This window comes from Zonotrichia albicollis, unplaced genomic scaffold (assembly GCF_047830755.1).
Source record: "Zonotrichia albicollis isolate bZonAlb1 unplaced genomic scaffold, bZonAlb1.hap1 Scaffold_257, whole genome shotgun sequence".
NCBI lineage: Eukaryota > Metazoa > Chordata > Aves > Passeriformes > Passerellidae > Zonotrichia > Zonotrichia albicollis.
Window position 1 is genome coordinate 2,487,056 of NW_027428429.1, and position 20,560 is coordinate 2,507,615.

Consider the following 20,560-nt stretch of genomic DNA (forward strand, 5'->3'; position numbering starts at 1 on the left):
ATGATTGCCCAAACCTCTCAGAGACTCCAAGGCCAAAGCCAAACCCAAAGTCCTTTGAAAAACCTGCAGTCCCTGGGAGCATTAAGGAGCCCCCAGGGCCATTCCTGCGCAAGGCTCCCCAGGGACTCCTTCCAGCAGATCCTTGAGGCCACTGGGATGTGGGCTAGGGGGGGATGCTGAGGGCAGGACAAGGGGCTGACAGTGCCCAGCCTGGCTGGGGCTGTGCCAGGAGGCCCCAGGGCCTCAGGACAAGGTGTCTCCTCACAGCCCTTGGTGGCACAGACCCTGCTGTTCCCCAGGACACCAAGACTTGGCTTCTCCTTGTCCCCATCTGTCATCACTGCCTCCAATTCTCTGCTCTGCCTGGGGCCTGGGGACGCTTTCTCAGTCGTGTGCCTCAGTGGGACCCATTAAAAGTCCAAGAAACTTTAGAGTTGGATTGTGACTTGGAGTTCTGGAGAGGTTTCTTCAGCTCCCTCTCAGGGACTGATGTTCAGGGCCTGAGCACAAAGCCCCAGAGGCTCATTAAAGTCCTTCTGCTGTTTCTGTGCTGCTGAGCTGGGCTGGGCTCCTGGCACAGAGGCAGCTCCTGGTAACCAAGAAGAGCTTCAAAAGCACATTTCTCTTGATGAGCAGCTCTTCTGCCAGCCCAGCAGGGCTGGGGCACTGCCTGCAGCCACCCTGAGCACAGCACAGAGGCACAGAGAGCTTCAATCAGTCAGGGCTGGGAAGGTGCTGGGAAGTGCCTGGGGCAGAATCACTGCCAGCCCTTGGCACAGGAACCTCTGGCTGCAGGACAATGCAGCTGCAGCTCCTGGCGTGATCTCCTCAAGCTGGAACATCCCAATGCCTACAGACTCTGTGAGTACAACTCTGGGTGTTTCTGGTGCAGGGGAGGTGAAATGCTCAGGAAGCTCTGTCATACTTAGGGGTTCTGGTCAGTCATTGAACATTTCCAAAACAACGAATTTTACAAAAATGAGGAAATTTTCAAATACTAGGTAGGTATTCAGTTTCCTGCTATTGGAGAATTGCAGGGAGGAGGGAAAAATACTAAATGTTGCTTCCGAAATACTATTATTAGTTTTGACAAGTGCCAGAGACATCCAAACTGTTATTTTTAGTGATCAACAGATTCACAGGAGGTCCCTAATGTGCTAACAGCCACTCTGCCCATGGACAGCACCAGCATCACCTTTACTGGAGCCATCAGGCTCAGTCTGAGCTGTCCTTTCTCCAAGCTGCAAACAGAACCTACCCCCAGCCAGTGCCCTGCAAACAGGCAGGGTTCTGTAGGGCAAAGGAGAGTGCACAGAAATTTGGGGTCTGTGAGTGCTGGCAGGGAGAGATCAGGCACAGGGAAACACCTGCAGGAGGAAAATCTAGATGCAGAAAGCAGAGAGAAGATCAGGCAAGGAGAGAAAACAAACCCCAGCAATGCTGTGGCAGGGAGAGTTTAGAGATGCCCACAGGATCCCCTCCAGTGCAGCCCCTCCCTCTGAACAAGCCCCCTCCCTGTGCCCCAGCCCAGCCTCTGCCCTCAGGGCCGGGGCTCCAAGGCGTGCAGACCCTCCTGTGCAGGCAGAGCTGCAGCAGAGCCGTGGGGCAGCTCTGCAGCCCCGGGCCCAGTTCCTTCTGCAGAGCACAGGGCTGGGAGCAGCTGCCCAGCACTGGGGGCTCTGGCAGGGGGCACAGCTGGCTCAGGGTGATGCTGACCCCAGTGCCCGGCTTTGGGCAGTGCTGTCAGTGCAGGCAGGGAAGGAGCTGCATCTCCCTCAATCCAGTGCCATCAGAAGGACCCTGAAGTCTCCCTGAGATTTCAGCCCAAGCTGGGAGCTTCTGTCCAGGGTTCAAACCTGTCCTATAGCATCTCTGAGTTATAAGATTGCTGGGGAAAGGCAGAGGTGTTGTGACACTGGAAGTGCTGCTGGGTTGGTGAAATGAGTAATGTGAGTTTTTGGCTACAAATGTGGAGCTGGGCTGTGATGGATCCATCTGCTCTCAGCAGTACCTGAGGAGCTTTAAGGAAAACATGGGAGTTTGAACATCCTCCGTTTGAGAACAGTGAAAGCCCAAACAACCACCAAACAGAATGAAGTGAGGGATCATCTCCCCTCAGACTCCACTTTGCATCACAGATTTTCTCTGTTCTCCCTGAGTGCACCAAAAATGCTTTCTGATATGAAGGAGGGTTTCTGATATGCAGGAGCAGCAGTAGAGATATGGGAGAGCTTATATAGAAAACCTCCAAACTCAAAAAAACTAAAGTCCATGTCTGTGTATTACAGAGGAGGGTGTATGGGAATTGGCTTTGATTTTGGATACAGGTATATTCTCCAACTCTTCACTGTCTTTTTCTCCATGAACAGGTCCCCATGTGCAGCCCCAGCAAATGTCCAACAGCAGCTCCATCAGGCACTTCCTCCTGCTGGCATTGGCAGACACGCGGCAGCTGCAGCTCCTGCACTTCTGCCTCTTGCTGGGCATCTCCCTGGCTGCCCTCCTGGGCAACGGCCTCATCATCAGCGCCGTAGCCTGCGGCCACCACCTGCACACGCCCATGTTCTTCTTCCTGCTCAACCTGGCCCTCAGCGACCTGGGCTCCATCTGCACCACTGTCCCCAAAGCCATGCACAATTCCCTCTGGGACACCAGGAACATCTCCTACACTGGATGTGCTGCTCAGCTCTTTTTCTTTATGTTTTTCTTCTCAGCAGAGTATTTCCTCCTGACCATCATGAGCTACAACCGCTACGTGTCCATCTGCAAACCCCTGCACTATGGGACCCTCCTGGGCAGCAGAGCTTGTGCCCACATGGCAGCAGCTGCCTGGGCCAGTGCCTTTCTCTATTCACTGCTGCACATGGCCAATACATTTTCCCTGCCTCTGTGCCATGGCAATGCCCTGGGCCAGTTCTTCTGTGAAATCCCACAGATCCTCAAACTTTCCTGCTCAAATTCCTACATTAGGGAATTTGGTCCTCTTATAAGTAGTGCTTTTCTGTTTTTTGCTTGTTTTGTGTTCATTGTTTTCTCCTATGTGCAGATCTTCAGGGCTGTGCTGAGGATCCCCTCTGAGCAAGGACGGCACAAAGCCTTTTCCACCTGCCTCCCTCACCTCACTGTGGTCTCTCTGTTCCTCAGCACTTGCACATTTGCCTACTTTAAGTCTCCCTCCATCTCCTCCCCATCCCTGGATCTGGCCGTGTCAGTTCTGTACTCAGTGGTGCCTCCAGCCATGAACCCCCTCATCTACAGCCTAAGGAACCAGGAGCTCAAGGCTGCAGTGAGGAGACAGATGACCGGATGCATTCAGCAACATTAAACTGCTGGCCCAGTTCTGCAAATCACTTGTAATAAAAGTCATGTTTAATACGTCTTGTTGGGTTCGTCTTGGAGGTTCCTTTGCTTTGCTTTATTTAATATTGTCAGCAAAGAATTTTAATTCTTAGTACCATTTCTCTATTTTTTTCTCTACCTTTCTCGTGGCAGCAGCCTGTGTCAATGAGGGGCTGCCCTCTTGGTGGCTTTAAAGGCTCTAAAGGATGTCCCAGCTAAGTTTTCTGAAGAGATGCCCTTTTGTTGCCTTCTCTGGAGCTGCACCAGCAATGTCTGTCTGCAGAGCTGGGGGCAGACCAGTGCTGGCCCAGCAGCTGTGCCCAGCAGCAGCAGCACTTAGTGTTGCCAGTGCTGCTGCCGTGGCCCTGCCCCACTGCCCTGGTGGCCCTGGTGTTGCTGCAGGGCCTGAGTGCTCTCGGGGCCGGGCACAGCCCTGGGGGTGGGAGTGCCGGGGCTGCAGCAGGGACAGGCCATGGGCACTGCTGGGGCAGCGCTGATGCCTCAGCCCAGGCCCTGGGGGCTCCAGGCTCCTTGCCCAGGCTCTCTCAAGAACACGGCCAGGCCAATGCTGAGCACAGAAAAGCCCCGTGAGCAGCCCCAGGCTGGCCGTGGGCAGGCTGGTGGCAAACAGCATGGCTGGGGCTCTGCAAGGGGCCTGGGGCAGACGGGAAGGAGCAGCAGAGCAGGGGCTGATCCATCCCCAGTGCGCTGCACAGCCCAGGGCAGCGTCCCAGAGCGTCCTCATGAAGCTGCCAACAACATCCCCCCTCTGCAGCCCTGGCCTCTCCCCCAGCTCACACAGGTGCCCCATCCTTGCAGGCACAGACACGGCAGCACTGCCTCAGCAGCCCCTGTTTGCATTGCCCACAGCAGGGGGAGCACCCCCATGCTGTTGGTGTGGGGACGTGAACCTGAGGGAGCACAAATACCATCAGCCCCTGGGGCCAGCAATGGCTGGGGGACACCAGGGAAACCACTCAGCTTTGTCCTGGCCTCTGCAGTCAGCCAGAAAGTTTGTTCTCAGCAGCTGGGAGTTTCCTGTCCCACTGCAGATGCTGTTGCTCAGAGCCAGGGCTGCCTGGCAGCCGCCTCAAAAGTTCCCAGACCATTTCCTCTGCTTCACCTTTGCTTTCTTTACTCTTCCCTGGCACAAATTTCCTCCTATTTCCCACCCCTGTTCCCTCCCCTGCAAACAGCCCATCCCTGTTTGCCCTTTCCTCTCTGGCTCCACTTCCTATTGCAGTTCCTGACTTTGCCCCATGGGAATGTCCCTTGGGGAGCAGCATCATCCTACAAGTGCTGCAGGAATTGTCTGCAGGCTCCTGCAGTGCCTGGTGCTGCGCCCTTGCCAGAGGCATCCCAGGCCAGAGGGGCACATCTGGGCTGCTCTGTCTGCCTCTGGGGCTCCCTGTTCTGGGCAGTGAGGAGGAGCTGCAGAGGCTCTTCAGGACTGACAGGATGGGCTTTGGGGCTGGCAGGAGAAGCTGAGGGACCTGGGCTGCTGGAGCTGCTGAAGAGGAGGCCCAGGGCTCCTCCTGCAACTGCTCCAAGGGTGCTTTAAGAGATTCCCAGAATCAGCAATGCTGGAAATTACCTTGGAGATCATCAAGTCCAACCTGTGCCCTGACACTGCTTTGTCTCCCCTGAGCCTCCCATTCTCCAGGATAAGTAACCCCAGCTCCCTCAGCCACTCCTCACAGGACGTGTGTTCCAGACCCCTCCCCAGCCTTGTTGCTCTTCTCTGGAGACACCCCAGCCCCTCCATGTCCTTCCTAAATTGGGGGGGCCCAGATCTGCAAACAGCACTCGAGGTGCTGCCCAAGCAGTGCTGAGCACAGGCGAAGAATCCCTGCCCTGCTCCTGCTGGCCACACCATTCCTGATCCAGGCAAGGAGCCCCTGGCCTTCTTGGCCAGCTGGGCACACTGCTGGCTCATGTCCAACCTGCTGTCCATCAGTCCCTGCAGGTCCCTTTCTGCCTGGCTGCTGTCCAGTCCCTCTGTCCCCAGCCTGTAGAGCTGCAGGGCTTGTTGCGGCCAAAGTGCAGGACCCGGCACTTGGACTTGTTCAACCTCACCTTGTTGAATTTGGGCCCTGGATCCAGCATGTCCAGGGCCCTGTGCAGAGCCCTCCTACCCTCCAGCAGATCAACACTCATACTCAACTTTGTGTCACCAGAGTTCCATGAGGCCCCAGAGTGTCCCAATGGTCTCTGTGATTCCATGAGGCCTCCCAGTGTCTCAATGTCCCTTTGGTTCCATGGGACCCCTTGGTGTCACAGAGCCCCTTGGATCCTTGGCCATGCAGTGTAACAATGGCCCTTTGTCCCCCAAGGCCTTGCAGTGTTCCAATGGATCCTTGGTTTCATGAGTTCTGCGAGTGCAGGAAGGCTCTTCTTGGTTCCACATTGTCACAATGGTGTCTTGGTCCCACGAGCCACCACGGTGTCCAACATGTTTCCTTCATTCCAGGAGTCCCTGAGGAGCAGCACTGGCCCCTTGGTTCCACGGGACCCTGCAGTGTCACAGTGGCCCCATCATGACACCAGGTCCTGCTCTGTCACAATGCTCTGCATGGTTCCACAAGGCCCCACAGTGGCCTCTTGGGTCCATGAGGCCTCAGAGTGCCACAATGAATTCCTCGGTGCTTCCATGTCACAATGGAGCCCTGGTGGCACAAGATCCTGCAGTATCACCAGGGACCCTTGCTTCATTGGGGCACCACAGTGTCACAATTGTTACCTCAGTTCCCAGAGTCCTTGCAATGGGGCAATGGCCCCTTGATTCCATTGTCCCCAGCGTCTCCCAAGGGTCTCCTTGGTTCCACAGTGTCACAATGGCCCCTTGCACTGTCTTTTTAAATAGAATATTTCCAGTTTGAATACACTACAGAAATCTGTTGTATCATCCACAAAAGATTTGGAAACTTAATTCAAATGATTCCCAGAGGCTTGGCTTGTTAAGGTGTTCTGAATGTTAATGAGCCCTGGGACACTGAATTTCTGCACTGAAAAGCTGAAGACTGAACAAGCCTCTGGAGCAGGAAAATTCAGCAGCAGCCTCCAAGGTACTGAGGATGTCAGCAGCCCCCACTGAGGCCATCCCTGCCCAGAGACCGTGGGGGAATGGGCAGACAAGGAGAGCGTCCCTGGGGCTGGGGCAGCACAACTCAGAGGCACCAGTGGCTCCAGCTGGGCAATGGAGTGTGGAATGTGGCTGGGAAAGCCCTGCCTGGGCTGGGCCAAGAAGGACAGACAAGCCCTGAGCCCCATCCTCCAGATGACTCTCTCAAGAAGATATTTAAAAAGAATTACAATTGTTTGTGTGCTCTGAGTTGTATGTACTGGAGCAATACAGAGAAGAGATCTTCAAGAGATTAAACAACCAAACAGCCTTTACTGGCAACTTTAGAAAAAAAGAGAAACTTGGCAAAATGTTTAATACAACATTCAATTATTCAAGAACACTTCTCAAAGCATTACCTTGGTCCATTTAACTTCACAAGCTCTATGCCTGTTCAATTTTAAGTTAATCAAAATTTGCAAGAGGAGGGAATTAGAAAAAGACACAGAAAGGGAGAAAGAAGAAAATTATTTTGAGAGGCACACAGACAGCTACCAACTCCTGGATTCCACCTGTGTTCAGATGGAAATTCCAAGAGTAGGTAGGGCCAAGATTTGTGCTTGCTTTGTGGTCAGCCTGAAAAAACCCTTGGTCTTGCTGGGCCCTTCCCCCAGGTGGGACTTCGGCTCATTTGGTCCCTCAGGATCTGGGCTGCGGGCTGCAGATGTGGCTGTGGAGCATTGCCTGTGCTGTGCCAGGGACTGGCAGATACTGCTGGGCTGGGATAGAGGCTCTGGGGGGATTGGGGTTCCTGGGCAGGGCAAGGCTGGACTTGCCCCTTCCTCCCCCCAACATGAAAGGTTTTGAGCCAACAATCTCCTCCAGTCTGTCACAATTGTGAATATTGGAGGTGGAACCCCAATTCTGGCCATGGGCACCCGGCATAGAAGGACAACTCTTTTCCATAGAGGCCCAGAGTCTGGAGAGCCTCACTAGGCCAAGGCCAGCCAGACTTGTTAGTTATGCCAGATCTTGTCTGAGACCTATCCTTGGATATAAGGAATTTTGGAGGTGGAAGCCCAATCTCAGCCATGGGCACCCGAAGAAGCAGCACAGGTATTTTCCATAGGAAGGAGAGCATGGAACCTTCCTCAGTGTTTTGGGGACATGCGAAAAATGCCAATCACTTGTTTTTAAAATTTTTAAAAGTTTAATAGTAATGAAATGGTTAAAAAGATTAGTAACACAATTAGAGTAATAACAATTTGGACAAATGGAATTAGGACAGTATGAGACAATTAAAGCAAAGAGTTACGGACATCTGGGTACCTTTTCTGGGCATCACGAGCCCGAAAAAGAACCCCTGCTAACAAAGGATTAACCCTGAACAATAGCCCATTGCATATTCATATACTTCATACATGATGCATAAATTCCATTCAAACACAGGATTTTGTCTGGTCATTGTCAACTTCTTACTTCTAATCCTATCAGCGCCTCCAAGGTGGGAAGAAGTTAGTTCCTTCTGATAAGAAGGCAATAAATTCATTTCCCTGAGAGATTTATTTGTCCTGTGGCTGCTATCTGGTGTGAGTGCCTCATTCCTTTCTTTAAAAACACCACTAACATAGTTCTTATTTTAACAAATTTTACAACCTAAAACTATATTTAACACAGTACTTAAGGGAATTAATACAGCATTTCTTTCTAACACAACACATATAACATTCATTTTAATATTTGCGAAAAGCCAATCATATAATACATGCATTTTTCACAGGACAGATATAAGGAAATTTAGAGGAGAAATCCCAATTCTGGCCATGGGTGTCTGAAGAAGAAAGAGAGTGTTGCAGCAGCAGATGAGAAGTGACCCTCAACATGCCAAGGTCAGCTGGACCAGTGAGCTGGTCCCTGGGAGGCCAAACCAGCCAGACCTGTTCCATGTTCTTTTGGTTTTATGGTGCCCCATAGTGTCACAATAGTGTTTATGACCCTGCAGTGTCATAATAGTGCCTTGATTCCCTGGGGTCCAGCAGTGTCATAATGGATCCTTGTTTCGATTGGGTTCTACAGTGTTGCAATGGCCCTTCAGTGTCACAATGGTCCCAATGATTCCATGAGGCCTTGCAGTATCACAATGGTCTCCATGGTTCCCCAGGCCCCACAATGTCACAGGACTCCTCTGTTCAATGAGCCCTGCAATGTCACAATGGACCTTTGGACCGTTGGGCTTTGTGGTGTCACAATGGTCTCCTTTGGCTCCATAGTGTCTCAATGGACCATTGATGACAGGATGCCCCCGCTGTGTCCCCCTGGAGCTTTGGTTCCATGCAGCCCTGCAGTGTCACAACGGTCTCCATAGGCTCCCCAGTGTCACAATAGATCACTGATGACAGGACGCCCTGCAATGTCACAATGGACCTTTGACTCCATGCAGCCCTGCAGTGTCACAAAGGCCTCTTGGTTTAACCAGGCCTCACAGTATCACAATGGTCCTCTTGGTTCTGTGGGGACCCCCAGGATCACAATGGTCTCACTGATTCCATGGGGCCTCAAAGTGTCACAATGGACTCCATGATTTCATGACTCCCCTCATGTCACAATGATCTCCTTGGTGCCATGGTGCCCCACAGTGTCACAATGGCCCATTGGTTCCATGATACCTCAAAGTGTCACAATGGTCTCCACAGTTCTATGACACCCTGCGGTGTCACAATGGTCCCTTGGTTTGATGGGGCCTCACAGTGTCACAATGATCCCTACATTCCATGCAGCCAAGGGGACAATACAGTGTCAGTATTGTCCCCTTGGTTCCATGAGGCCCAGCAATGTCACAGTGTTCTCCATGATTCCATGAGGCCCCAGAGTGTCACTATGGTCCCTTGGTCTCACAGGACCCCACAGTATCACAATGGTCCCTTGGTTCCATGGCCCTGTGCTGCTGCATTCCCCCTGTTTTGCAGAGATATAGCCAAAAACTCTACAACTTTGTGAAAGTTGTAAAGCTGCTATGTTTTATTACAGCGCTGGACGCATGCGGAGATCACTCTCCTCAAAAAGGCATGCGGCCCTCTGGGAACTTCAGGTCCCTTTTTATCTCCCTTTCAGATACACATGCATACAATTTCACATTAGATTCATACATATTCATTTTTACAAATTTTGCATGACATTTGCCACTAGTTCTTCTTTATCAGGAAGAATTTCTAGGTCATGTTGACTTCCTCTCACAGCAGTCTCGGTCTCTCTCTATCATCCTCTGTCTCTTCTCTCTTATCTCTGTCTTTGACTGAGCAACTTAACTAAGCCTAGGTTCTGCAGCCAGGCTAAATTGCTATGGTTTCTAACCACAGACTTAACTCAAAAATGTACATCTCACTTAAATCCAAGTGGATTTCTACTCTGGGGGATTTTTACTCTGTCTCACCCTCTCCCCTTCTCAGGCCACCCTGCCAGCTGAGAAATGCTCCTTGGGCCTCGGCCTTGGCCAACAGCCCCTGGGCTCAGCTCCTCTGCAGCTCATCACAAACACTGTCTGCTCCAGCCACTGCTGCTGCCCAACCAGCTCCTGCTTTCTGTAGGAGCAGCCCTGGGAACTGTTTTTGTTCCCTCAGTGGCACAGCATCCCTGTTCTCACACTGCCAAAGAAAGCTGTTGGTGCCAATTGCGGCCAGGATAAACCATTGCTGGGACTGAAGACCCTCTCTTGGGGCCCTACAAACAGCGCTTCAAAAGGAGCCTTGGAGCTCTCCTGGGCCAGCGACTCCCTCTGAGTGGGGCCTCTCCCAGCTGGCAACTCTCCCATTTGCTGCACTCGGGGATCCTGAACAACGACGGAGCCTGGGCTGATCCCCCCACTCCTCCAGGCTCAACCGTTTGAGACAGAATATCCATCCTGAACTAGGTAAAGTGTCTAGGAGAGGTGAAGGGTCTGTGGAGCTAAAGCTGAAGGAGAGGCCGCGTTCCAGAGACAGCAAGGAGACAGAGAAAGAAAAACAGAAAAACCACGAGGTCAATCTGCCCCCGACTTAGGAATTCCTTCGATAAAGAAGAATTAGTGCTAAATGTCATGTGGAATGAATATGTATGAACTTAATTTGAAACTGTATGCATATGCATTTGGAAGGGGGGATAAAAAGGGGACTCAGAGTCTCCAGGGGCACGCATGCCCTTTTGGGGAGTCTTGCGTCCGGTGCGCGTCGTAATAAAGCATACCGGGCTTTACAACTTTTACAAGTTGTGAGGTTTCTTCTTTTCTCCGCAAAACATTTTGGCGAGCCAAGGCAGGAGTTCTCTGTCCCCGCGGGGGCAGGGGGGATAGACGGACCTCCAAGGCGCGCCCCAGGATTTTTTCCTGGTGGGGCTCTGCTTGTCTCAACTTGCCACCTGCGAGGACAGACAACGACCCGCTGGCCTGCGGAGGAGAATACGGTATGTATGGGGCCCCAGGGGGGGGAAGAACAAGGAAAGAACAAGGGAATTAACGACCCAGAGACGTCTGGGATCAGCCGATAGAGCGGCTGTATTAGAGACGGGGTTCGTTCCATCGTCCTGATAGAGCAGGACTGCCAGCGGCTCCGGGGTAAGCTAGCTGCAGCTGATAGAGCGGTTGTATTAGAGACGGGGTTCGTCGCCTCGTCGTCCTGATAGAGCAGGACTGCCAGCGGCTCCGGGGGTAAGCCGGGTGAACCCGTGTATGCATGTATTAGAATTCAGATTCTGATAGGGCAGAGCTGAATTCGCGTATGTTTCTTCTGTTTGTGCGTGTGTGAGTGGTGTCCGGACACTGTGTTGCTGTATGGTTAATGTGTGTGGCCAGTGCACTGTGTTTGTGATCGTGCAGGTGATAAGTGTATGGTGTATAAAAGAGAGTAAATCTACAGTGCCCTACAGTGCGGGGATGGGTCAGTACTCCCCGTGTTTGAAGCAGCCAAGTGAGGCCAGAGGTGCCGGCTGCAGCAAGCTGCGGGGGCAGGGAGAGAAGTGCCCCGCGGAGAAGCGAGTGGAGGAATGTCAGTGACGGTATTTATCGTGTTTGAATGTAGTGATTTGTGTAGATTTGGTACATTTTAACCGTGAGTATGAGCTCAGAGAGTTCCTTTGCCTTGGATGTTTGGACTTGATCTCTAGACTGTGTGCTGTTATTTTGATTGTGTCCAGGAAAAATTGATTTGAGTAAATGCCGAATTATGGTGTGCTGTGTTGTGTTGAGAAAAGTGAGCACTTTGAGAAATATGCCCTTCCCCAGTGATTTTGTGTGGTGATTTTCTTCCGCTGCATTGTGGTAATTTGATTCTCAGACTGTATAGTGGTGTTTGTGGAGATTTTAAGATTTTGTTGCAACAAGAGTAGCATTTTACATAGGAGAACTATAGTATGGTTATTTATGCTTAACCACGATAAAGCGAGTTAAAGGAATTCCAAGAATTCTCCCCCTCACAGCAATTCAAGCCTTGGCTCTAGTGAATTTGAGATAAACGGGGGGGGGGGGGTGCATGTGTCTGTGTCTGCGGGCATATCAGAGTTTCAGCTGTGACTAGCACAGACTTTTTGCAAAGCAGTAAAACAAGTGTAAGTAGACACAGTGCTTAATTAGATTGTGCAAGAAGAGAACTAGAAAAGACTGATATTTTGTAAAACAGAGTTTATATAGAAGAGATGAATGAGATGAATTAGTTAATGAGACTTATGAGATTTATGAGACTTCAGTTGGTACTGCAGTAAGTCTTTACTGGAAACAATCCGCTGAAAAGATTTAAAGTTCTCTGTAACAAACAGAATAGCCTGCCTTTGTGGGCAATTTCGGGGAGCCTTTGGTGCATCAAGAGGCTAGCATGCTGTGTGAGGTGACAGTGGCTGTCCCCTGGGCACAGGGACAGCTCTGGCTGCCCCGTCTCCCCAGGGAACACAGGAATGGCCTGTGGGCGAAAGCTGGATGTGCAGGTATTATTGCAGTGCGGTGTTTATGAGAAACACTGGTATTGCTGTTTTGCTGTTCTAATAAGTGTCAGGCACATGCCCCGAATGTAAATTAGACGTTTCTGGTCAAGCGGATTCAGAACCTAAGGTCTTAGAGCTTGTGTGTGGGAATCACATCTGATACCTGCCACCTGGAGCTGTGTGTATAGGAGGAAAACTGAGAAACTACTGTGAAGGTCTGCAAAAAGGTTTGAGTGGAAGCGAGATAGGGCAAGGAGAAATAAATAATGAGAACTGATCAGAGCAAACAGGTTCCTAAATTAGCCCCTTTTGGGAGGGGCTCACTGGGAGGAGGTTGCCAGTAAGAGCAGCTCAGAAAATAAAAAGATTTATAGTGCTTCATTGCTGTTAGTACTGTTTTATAATAGGAAGATAAATGGGATAGAGTTTTTGTATGCTGAAATGTCTTTTTGTTTTAAGAAATCACCCAGAATGACAAAGAGACTGTGAGATCAGACCGCCCTCTGGTCTTGGCCCTTGAAAAGGAAAACAAGGCAAAGAGAAAGCAAATCAAACATGTTGTTCAGCATGCAGCATAAGATAGCAACGTATGAAATCAGGCAAGGATTATCATGCTGAAATGCAAAGCAATCACAGTTCGCAAAATGAGTACATATGATTTCCTAAAGGCTTCCTCCCAGGGTAAGGGAGGAGGGGTAAAGGTGACCTCCCCAAAAGGGAAGAATTTTTGTCGGAACAAGGGTCATATATTCAGTTTTAAATAAAGCTTTAGTACCTGTGGAGAATGTTTATGTTGTAGTGTGGGGAATGAACAACTGGCCAGTCTGAGAAGGCATGCTTTTGCAAACCTTTAAAGTAACATGTGTACTATGTGTACCTAAAAGCTTTTGTACAATTCACTCAATTTGCTAAACATTCTCAAATGAGAAAGGTTACTCTGGAGGCAAATAATATAAAGATGTTAGGCTTAATATTAACAGACACTGAAATTAAGAAAGACATTAGTAAGGAGATATTAGAATAAGTAAATAAGTGTTTTCAAGGGTATGGGCTTCTGCTGTACCAGGGAGAGTGAAAGATGCTCCCCCATGGGATGCTCCCACATCAAGCTTAATGAAAGACCACAACCAGTGAGAACTGAGTAGTACCCTCAAAGGGAAGGTAAGGAAGGAATCAGTCCAATAACTAGTAGTACTGGATTAAGGGCTGTCAATAAGATAACACAGAATTTGTACCCTGTGGTAGCAAACCCATAGACCTTACTAACTTGTTTAACACCTGAGCTAACCTGGTTCACTGTTTTAGGCCTAAGAGATGCCTTCTTTTGCCTCCCTATCCACGAAGCCAGCCAGAACATTTTTGCATTCAAACACAAGCTCACATAGTCCATGTGTCTGAAGGCTTCAAAATTCCCCACTCCGATTGGAGAACAGCTTGCAAAGACCCAGAGTCCTGGGAAGCTCCACAAGAGGAAAGGAGGCTGTTGCAGTACATGGACAATCTTCTAGTAGCCACTTGGACGAGGGAAGCAAGAGAAGCCTGGACGGTAAGCCTTTAGAATTTCCTAGGACTCCAAGGATGCAGAGTCTCAAAGAAAAAGGCACAGGTAGTGAAACAGAAGTGTGGTGGTTTGACCAGGAAGGAGTGGGAATTCTGGGAAGCTGTGGTCAAACCAATGAAGGTTTTGGGTTTGAGACTGGCACCCGGTGTAGCCAGTGGGGTTTGGACACACCTCCGAGAATACACAGGGGTTAAAAGCAGGGCACTGCCCTTGGCACGCTCTCTTTGGGACATCGCGGCGAAGAGGTCAGATCTCTTCCCCCGTCCAGCCTTGCTGCTGGGCGGGGGAAGGGCAGCCATGCGGTAGGCCCGGGGCCTGGACGGAGATGGGGGTGAGAAAGTTCTCAAGGATGGAAGGGTGGCGGAGCCCCAAGAGACATCGAGACATCGGGCAGCCAGCCCTCCCCCCCCCCCCCCAGGAGGGAGAGAGAGAGGGAGAGTCGGCGGTGATAGCAGCCGGCCCAGGAAGAGAAAGGGGGGGGAAAAGGGTGCAGCCCGGCCGGCCGCAGCAGCAGCACGTGTGGGAGTATCATCTCGTCCCAGGACAGACAAAGACTGAAAACTTTTAACCCTTTCTTTCATGATTGGGGCCTTGCAAAAATGCTAATCCTCCTCGAAGCTGAATAAGAAGGGAGATAAGAGATGAGATGAGACAAGGACCTGGCCCGAAGAACGTGGAGATGATTGGATGGGGAGAGATGATTTGGAGTGGCTTTTTTTGGCTGGACTTTTCTTGTGGCCATGGACTCAGTTGTTCCTGTGACACAGACTGCATTTAGGGGGAGGCAGTGGCTCAAAACCAGGAGGGTTCATTCGTGAGGACCCCCCGGCCCCAGGGGGTTGGAAAAATATGGGGGGGACAGATGTCCCAAAGCAGAGACTGTGCCTTTTGGAGTGAGACAAGGCATCCTTGAAAGACAACCCTAAAAGCAGCTCTGGCCATGTCTCAGTGGTGAGAGCACTGGGCATGGAAGGAAGATGTCACAAGCGGCAAAAGGACTTTTTTTTCCGGGCGGTGCTGAAGTGACAAGGAAGCACACGAGGTTTCAGTGTGTTTCCAGGAGAAGCCTATGGAACAAGAAGGACTCCTTTCCTCTTCATGAACTGCAGTTTGAGTATACTAAAGTGTCGTGCCGGGCTGGGCAGTTGGTGTTTTAGGAGAATGTATAGGATTGGGAAAGTCAGGGAGTGGGGAGGAGGAAAGTTTTTTTGTAAGGTTTTCAATTTCTTTTTTTCTTTTCCTGTAGTTTAAGTAATAAAGTGTTCTTTATGTTTAAGTTAGAGCCTGTTTTGCTTATTCCTGGTCACATCTCACAGCAGACACCAGGGTGAGGAATTTTCATGGGGGGCACTGGCTCTGTGCCAGGCTCAAACCATGACATTCTTTGGTTCCCTGGACCGGGAAATCGAATTACGGGAGAATGATGAGATAAAGCTGTGAGATGGGACCAAGAGGAATAAGAAAAGCATGTACTAAGTTAAGGTAGATAGATAGTGAATCTAAGGTATTGTTGTGTAGAAGTGTTTTGTAATTCTGTTGATAATTTTAGAAAGTGTATTCTCGGAGGTGAAGGGTGGAATGTGGTGGTTTGACCAGGAAGGAGTGGGAATTCTGGGAAGCTGTGGTCAAACCAATGAAGGTTTTGGGTTTGAGACTGGCACCCGGTGTAGCCAGTGGGGTTTGGACACACCTCCGAGAATACACAGGGGTTAAAAGCAGGGCACTGCCCTTGGCACGCTCTCTTTGGGACATCGCGGCGAAGAGGTCAGATCTCTTCCCCCGTCCAGCCTTGCTGCTGGGCGGGGGAAGGGCAGCCATGCGGTAGGCCCGGGGCCTGGACGGAGATGGGGGTGAGAAAGTTCTCAAGGATGGAAGGGTGGCGGAGCCCCAAGAGACATCGAGACATCGGGCAGCCAGCCTTCCCCCCCCCCCCCCAGGAGGGAGAGAGAGAGGGAGAGTCGGCGGTGATAGCAGCCGGCCCAGGAAGAGAAAGGGGGGGGGAAAAGGGTGCAGCCCGGCCGGCCGCAGCAGCAGCACGTGTGGGAGTATCATCTCGTCCCAGGACAGACAAAGACTGAAAACTTTTAACCCTTTCTTTCATGATTGGAGCCTTGCAAAAATGCTAATCCTCCTCGAAGCTGAATAAGAAGGGAGATAAGAGATGAGATGAGACAAGGACCTGGCCTGAAGAACGTGGAGATGATTGGATGGGGAGAGATGATTTGGAGTGGCTTTTTTTGGCTGGACTTTTCTTGTGGCCATGGACTCAGTTGTTCCTGTGACACAGACTGCATTTAGGGGGAGGCAGTGGCTCAAAACCAGGAGGGTTCATTCGTGAGGACCCCCCGGCCCCAGGGGGTTGGAAAAATATGGGGGGGACAGATGTCCCAAAGCAGAGACTGTGCCTTTTGGAGTGAGACAAGGCATCCTTGAAAGACAACCCTAAAAGCAGCTCTGGCCATGTCTCAGTGGTGAGAGCACTGGGCATGGAAGGAAGATGTCACAAGCGGCAAAAGGACTTTTTTTTCCGGGCGGTGCCGAAGTGACAAGGAAGCACACGAGGTTTCAGTGTGTTTCCAGGAGAAGCCTATGGAACAAGAAGGACTCCTTTCCTCTTCATGAACTGCAGTTTGAGTATACTAAAGTGTCGTGCCGGGCTGGGCAGTTGGTGTTTTAGGAGAATGTATCGGATTGGGAAAGTCAGGGAGTGGGGAGGAGGAAAGTTTTTTTGTAAGGTTTTCAATTTCTTTTTTTCTTTTCCTGTAGTTTAAGTAATAAAGTGTTCTTTATGTTTAAGTTAGAGCCTGTTTTGCTTATTCCTGGTCACATCTCACAGCAGACACCAGGGTGAGGAATTTTCATGGGGGGCACTGGCTCTGTGCCAGGCTCAAACCATGACCGAAGGTAATCTACCTGGGGTAAGAAGTGAGTGCTGAGCAGCAGACTTTAAGGCAGGGAAGCCCTGTGCCAAACCCTGAAACCCAGACAACGAAAGAACTCCAAACCTTCTTAGGCATGGCAGGGTAGTGCCAGCTGTGGGTTTATAATTATGTACTGTTCGCCAGACTCCTCTATGCTCTTATTGCCAATGGGAACTGAGATCTCCAGCGGACAAGAGACGCCACACGGGCCTTTCACCAGCTAGAGAGTGCCCTCATGTTGGCTCCAGCTTTGAAACTTCCAGATGTAAGTAAAGCATTCTTTCTATTTTTCCATGCAAGGAATTGCCCTGGGAATACTGGCTCAAGACTTGGGTCCATACCAGAGGGTAGTTGCTTACTTCTCTAAGCAACTAGATGCAACAGCCGAAGGATGGCCAGGTTGCCTCAGAGCTGTAGCAGCAGTTGTGCTGAATATTCAAGAGGCATGCAAGTTTACCCTGGGACAAAAATGACTGTGCCAGTGTCCCACACAGTGTCCGCAGTACTGGAAGTAAAGGGTGGCCACTGGCTTTTCACCAGAGAGGTTTCTGAAATACCAGGCCATCATGGTAGAGCAAGATGATGTAGAGATAGTGGTGACTAATATTGTCAACCCAGCTTCTTTTCTCAGTGGAATCAAGGAGAAGCAGTACACCATAGTTGCCTAGAGACCATTGAAGCTACCTACTCCAGCCGCCCAGATCTAAAGGACACTCCTCCGGACGATGCAGAGACCTGGTTCACTGACAAGAAAGCGACATTGCAAAGTTCACAGTGACTACCTGCAGAGAGGTGATAGAGTCTGGACCCTTACCAACAGGTACCTCTGCACAGAATGCTGAGATAAATGCATGGACCCATGCCTTAGAAACAGCAAAAGGCATTCAGAGTTGTGCATGGAGCCATCTAGAAAGAGAGGGGACTGCTGACCTCACAGGGAAAGAAGAGACAATCCAGCTGCTGGAAGCAGTTCAGCTACCTGAAAAGGCATATTAAGGCACACCAGAGAGTGAGCTTAAAATTGGAGGAAAGAAATGAGCTGGCGGATGGAGAGGCAAAGAAAGCAGCAAAGGGTGAGGTACAGATTTTCCTCGAAGGTAAGCCATAATACAATAATACTAATCAAAAGAGACGTACAGCTGCAAGGGGTGGGCTACCATTGAAAGAGAGCTAGTAATCCCTTCCCATTTTCGTGGTTACTAGTGAAGGAAGGGCACTAGAAAACACACTAGGGCCTAACTACCTAAAGCCTTTTATAGAGTGTGTCTCCTTTCTCGAAATGACCAAGGCTGCGAGTGATACAGAGTGCATTGAAATGAAGTGTTGCCTTTGAAGTAGTAATTCCCACAGGCTTTCTAGAACACACATCTGATTGAAAGAATTGTTGTATCGTTGTCAGGAATTTATATGCCACTATCACTCAGGTGAGCTGATAATGTGATCCTTGCCTCCAGACTAACCTCAAAATACTGCCCCCCCCGGGCCAAAACTCGATCAGACTGGGAGAGGCCATGGGCCTGTACAGCAGCGGCAAATCAACTTTTCAGAACTCCCAAGGAAAGGGGGGTATCAGTATTTACTGGTATTAATAGATACATTTTCAGGGTGGCCAGAAACATTCCCCACCAGAACTGTCAAAGCTCAAGAGGTGACCAGATCATTTTTACAAGAGATAATACCACGCTTCAGAGTTCCAGCCACAATATCCTCAGATAAAGAATCACCTTTCATTTCCAAAATAGCGCAACAGATTAGAAGCCATCTGGGCATAGATTAGGAACTCCACACCCCATACTGCCCCCAATCAAGTGGCCAGGGGGAGAGAATGAATCATTTGATTAAGCAGCAAATCATAAGACTAGGGCAAGAAGCTCTTCCACTAGCACTATTGCAAATTCAAACTAAACCTTTTGAGCTAAAGGAATGCTGAATCCTTTTGGAATGCCTTATAGAAGACCATATAGAATACAAGGGGAATGTCCAGAATGTCCACTTACATGGTGGCATTAAGCAAACGACTCAGAGAAATTGAGAAACATGTGGCTAGAACTCAGAGCAGAGAGTTAGATAGCCTGGGGTTGATGTATATGTTAAGTCTCTTACAGAGAAGACTTCGGAACCATAGTGGGAGAGACCACTGCAAGTACCTCTCACCACCTTCACTGCAATCAAAATCAAGGAGCAGAATGCCTGGATCCATCGCTCTCGGGTGAAGAAGGCCCAGAAGCCCCTTCAGGAGTGACACCAGGAGACAATGAACTGAGACAAAAACTTACTCGGGCAAAATGAGTATATTGCGGTCGGGAGTAGCTCATACTTTAGTGTACAGAATTGTTTTGTATGGAATTATAACTGAAGTTTTAGAACTAGAGAGTACCTCTACCCAAAGCAATGCTGAATGGCCTTGGTCCCTGGCATTTAATCAGTATACTGGATCCATGGGAAAACCTTCTGAGATAAAAGATTTAAACATATCTACTGTAGTAATCCACGAGAATCAGGTATGTGAGGAGTAAGAATAGCAAGAACGAGAACTGTGAACACTTCAAGGAATCTGAGGAGAAGAAATCAAAGTGAAGTGCTTAGTCATCAATAGGATGGCTTATGAGAGACCAGATGTAATTAGTGTCTGAACCTCCCCTGGTGTATATGAACACCAGGAAGTCTGTGATAACCTAAGTGAATCAGACTGTTGGTGTAATTTCACCCTGATACAGCCTGTAGAAGTGACCTGCCTTTGAGCTCGAGTTGCTGTCAGACTTTCATTTGAATTCAAAGTGGACACTGCACTTTTTACCACAGCGGGGCCTTATACACCCCATACTAGTTCAGACTCTACCCAAACTCCAAACTTAGACCTAACGTAGTAAAGAATGTGACTGAACAACAGCTATTATTCAATCCAGAATGGTCTCTCAAACGTGTGGAGTTGATAATGCAAATTAACATCTCAAAAACCCAACCAGCCTGCTCCTCCTTCCTAAAAACTTCCTTTGAGGGCTGGAAACATGGTCACAGAAACAGGCATATCTCAGGAGCAGAACAAGAAAGGAAGGAGCCAGCTCTCCAGGTGCCTAAAACCAGGAACACCAAGAAATCAGTTTCCTTAGGTCATTTTCCAAGCTGGTTGGCTGAACCCCCAGGCAATGGCTGGTAAAGGGTGCTGAACTGCAGGTGGTAAATTACCCGAGCAAGGAAGGTGATTTTCCTTATTTATAGCTGTCTCTTTTCCTACTGAGATTTGGATCAGTAATTGTCCCAGTCTGAGGCAGTTGGATTCTGCTTAAAAGAAGTAGAGAGAGAGACCCTCTCAGAGCTCAGCAGCAGGCTGTAAGATTTTGAGGATCACTTTTGTGCTGAGTGTTTCAAGTAGCAGAAACCTGATCCCAGTTTCTTCTGAGGCACTGCAATGAATTTAGGCTTTTCTCTCAAGATTTCCCCTCCATTATCTTCTGCCCTGACCACAGTCCACAGCTTGATCTTAGCTAGGGGCAAGGTGGGTGAGGTTTTGTAGACCAGGAGAGACATTCCTGCTTGCCACACATCTGAGAAATCAGGTGCTTTGGAGGGAGAGGGAGAGGTTAGATTCCCTGAGGTCTCTACATTTCAGAACAAACATCTGCTTCAAGTATGACCTAAACCTCTGTCAGATACACTTGTGAAGTGTGTCTGAATTTGCAGTATGAGCCCAGCACATCCCTCTGGCAAGGAGGGATGATCATGGACAGAAAGCAG

At 49.8% G+C, this 20,560-nt stretch overlaps 2 protein-coding genes across 2 annotated transcripts in view; both read left to right on the top strand.

Moving 5' to 3' along the window:
- Positions 1 to 20,560, top strand: part of LOC113460769 (uncharacterized) — a 1,042,778-nt gene that overhangs the window by 232,574 nt on the left and 789,644 nt on the right. The gene's annotated exons all lie outside the window — the stretch shown is intronic.
- On the top strand, positions 2,393 to 3,325 carry LOC141727926 (olfactory receptor 14J1-like). Its single transcript, XM_074534214.1, has one exon. The coding sequence runs from the start codon at positions 2,393 to 2,395 to the stop codon at positions 3,323 to 3,325; it is 933 nt and encodes a 310-aa protein (XP_074390315.1).

Bases quoted from the DNA above. Each gene is read 5' to 3' on its own strand.
- LOC141727926 (XM_074534214.1), top strand. From the start codon at position 2,393: ATGTCCAACAGCAGCTCCATCAGGCACTTCCTCCTGCTGGCATTGGCA.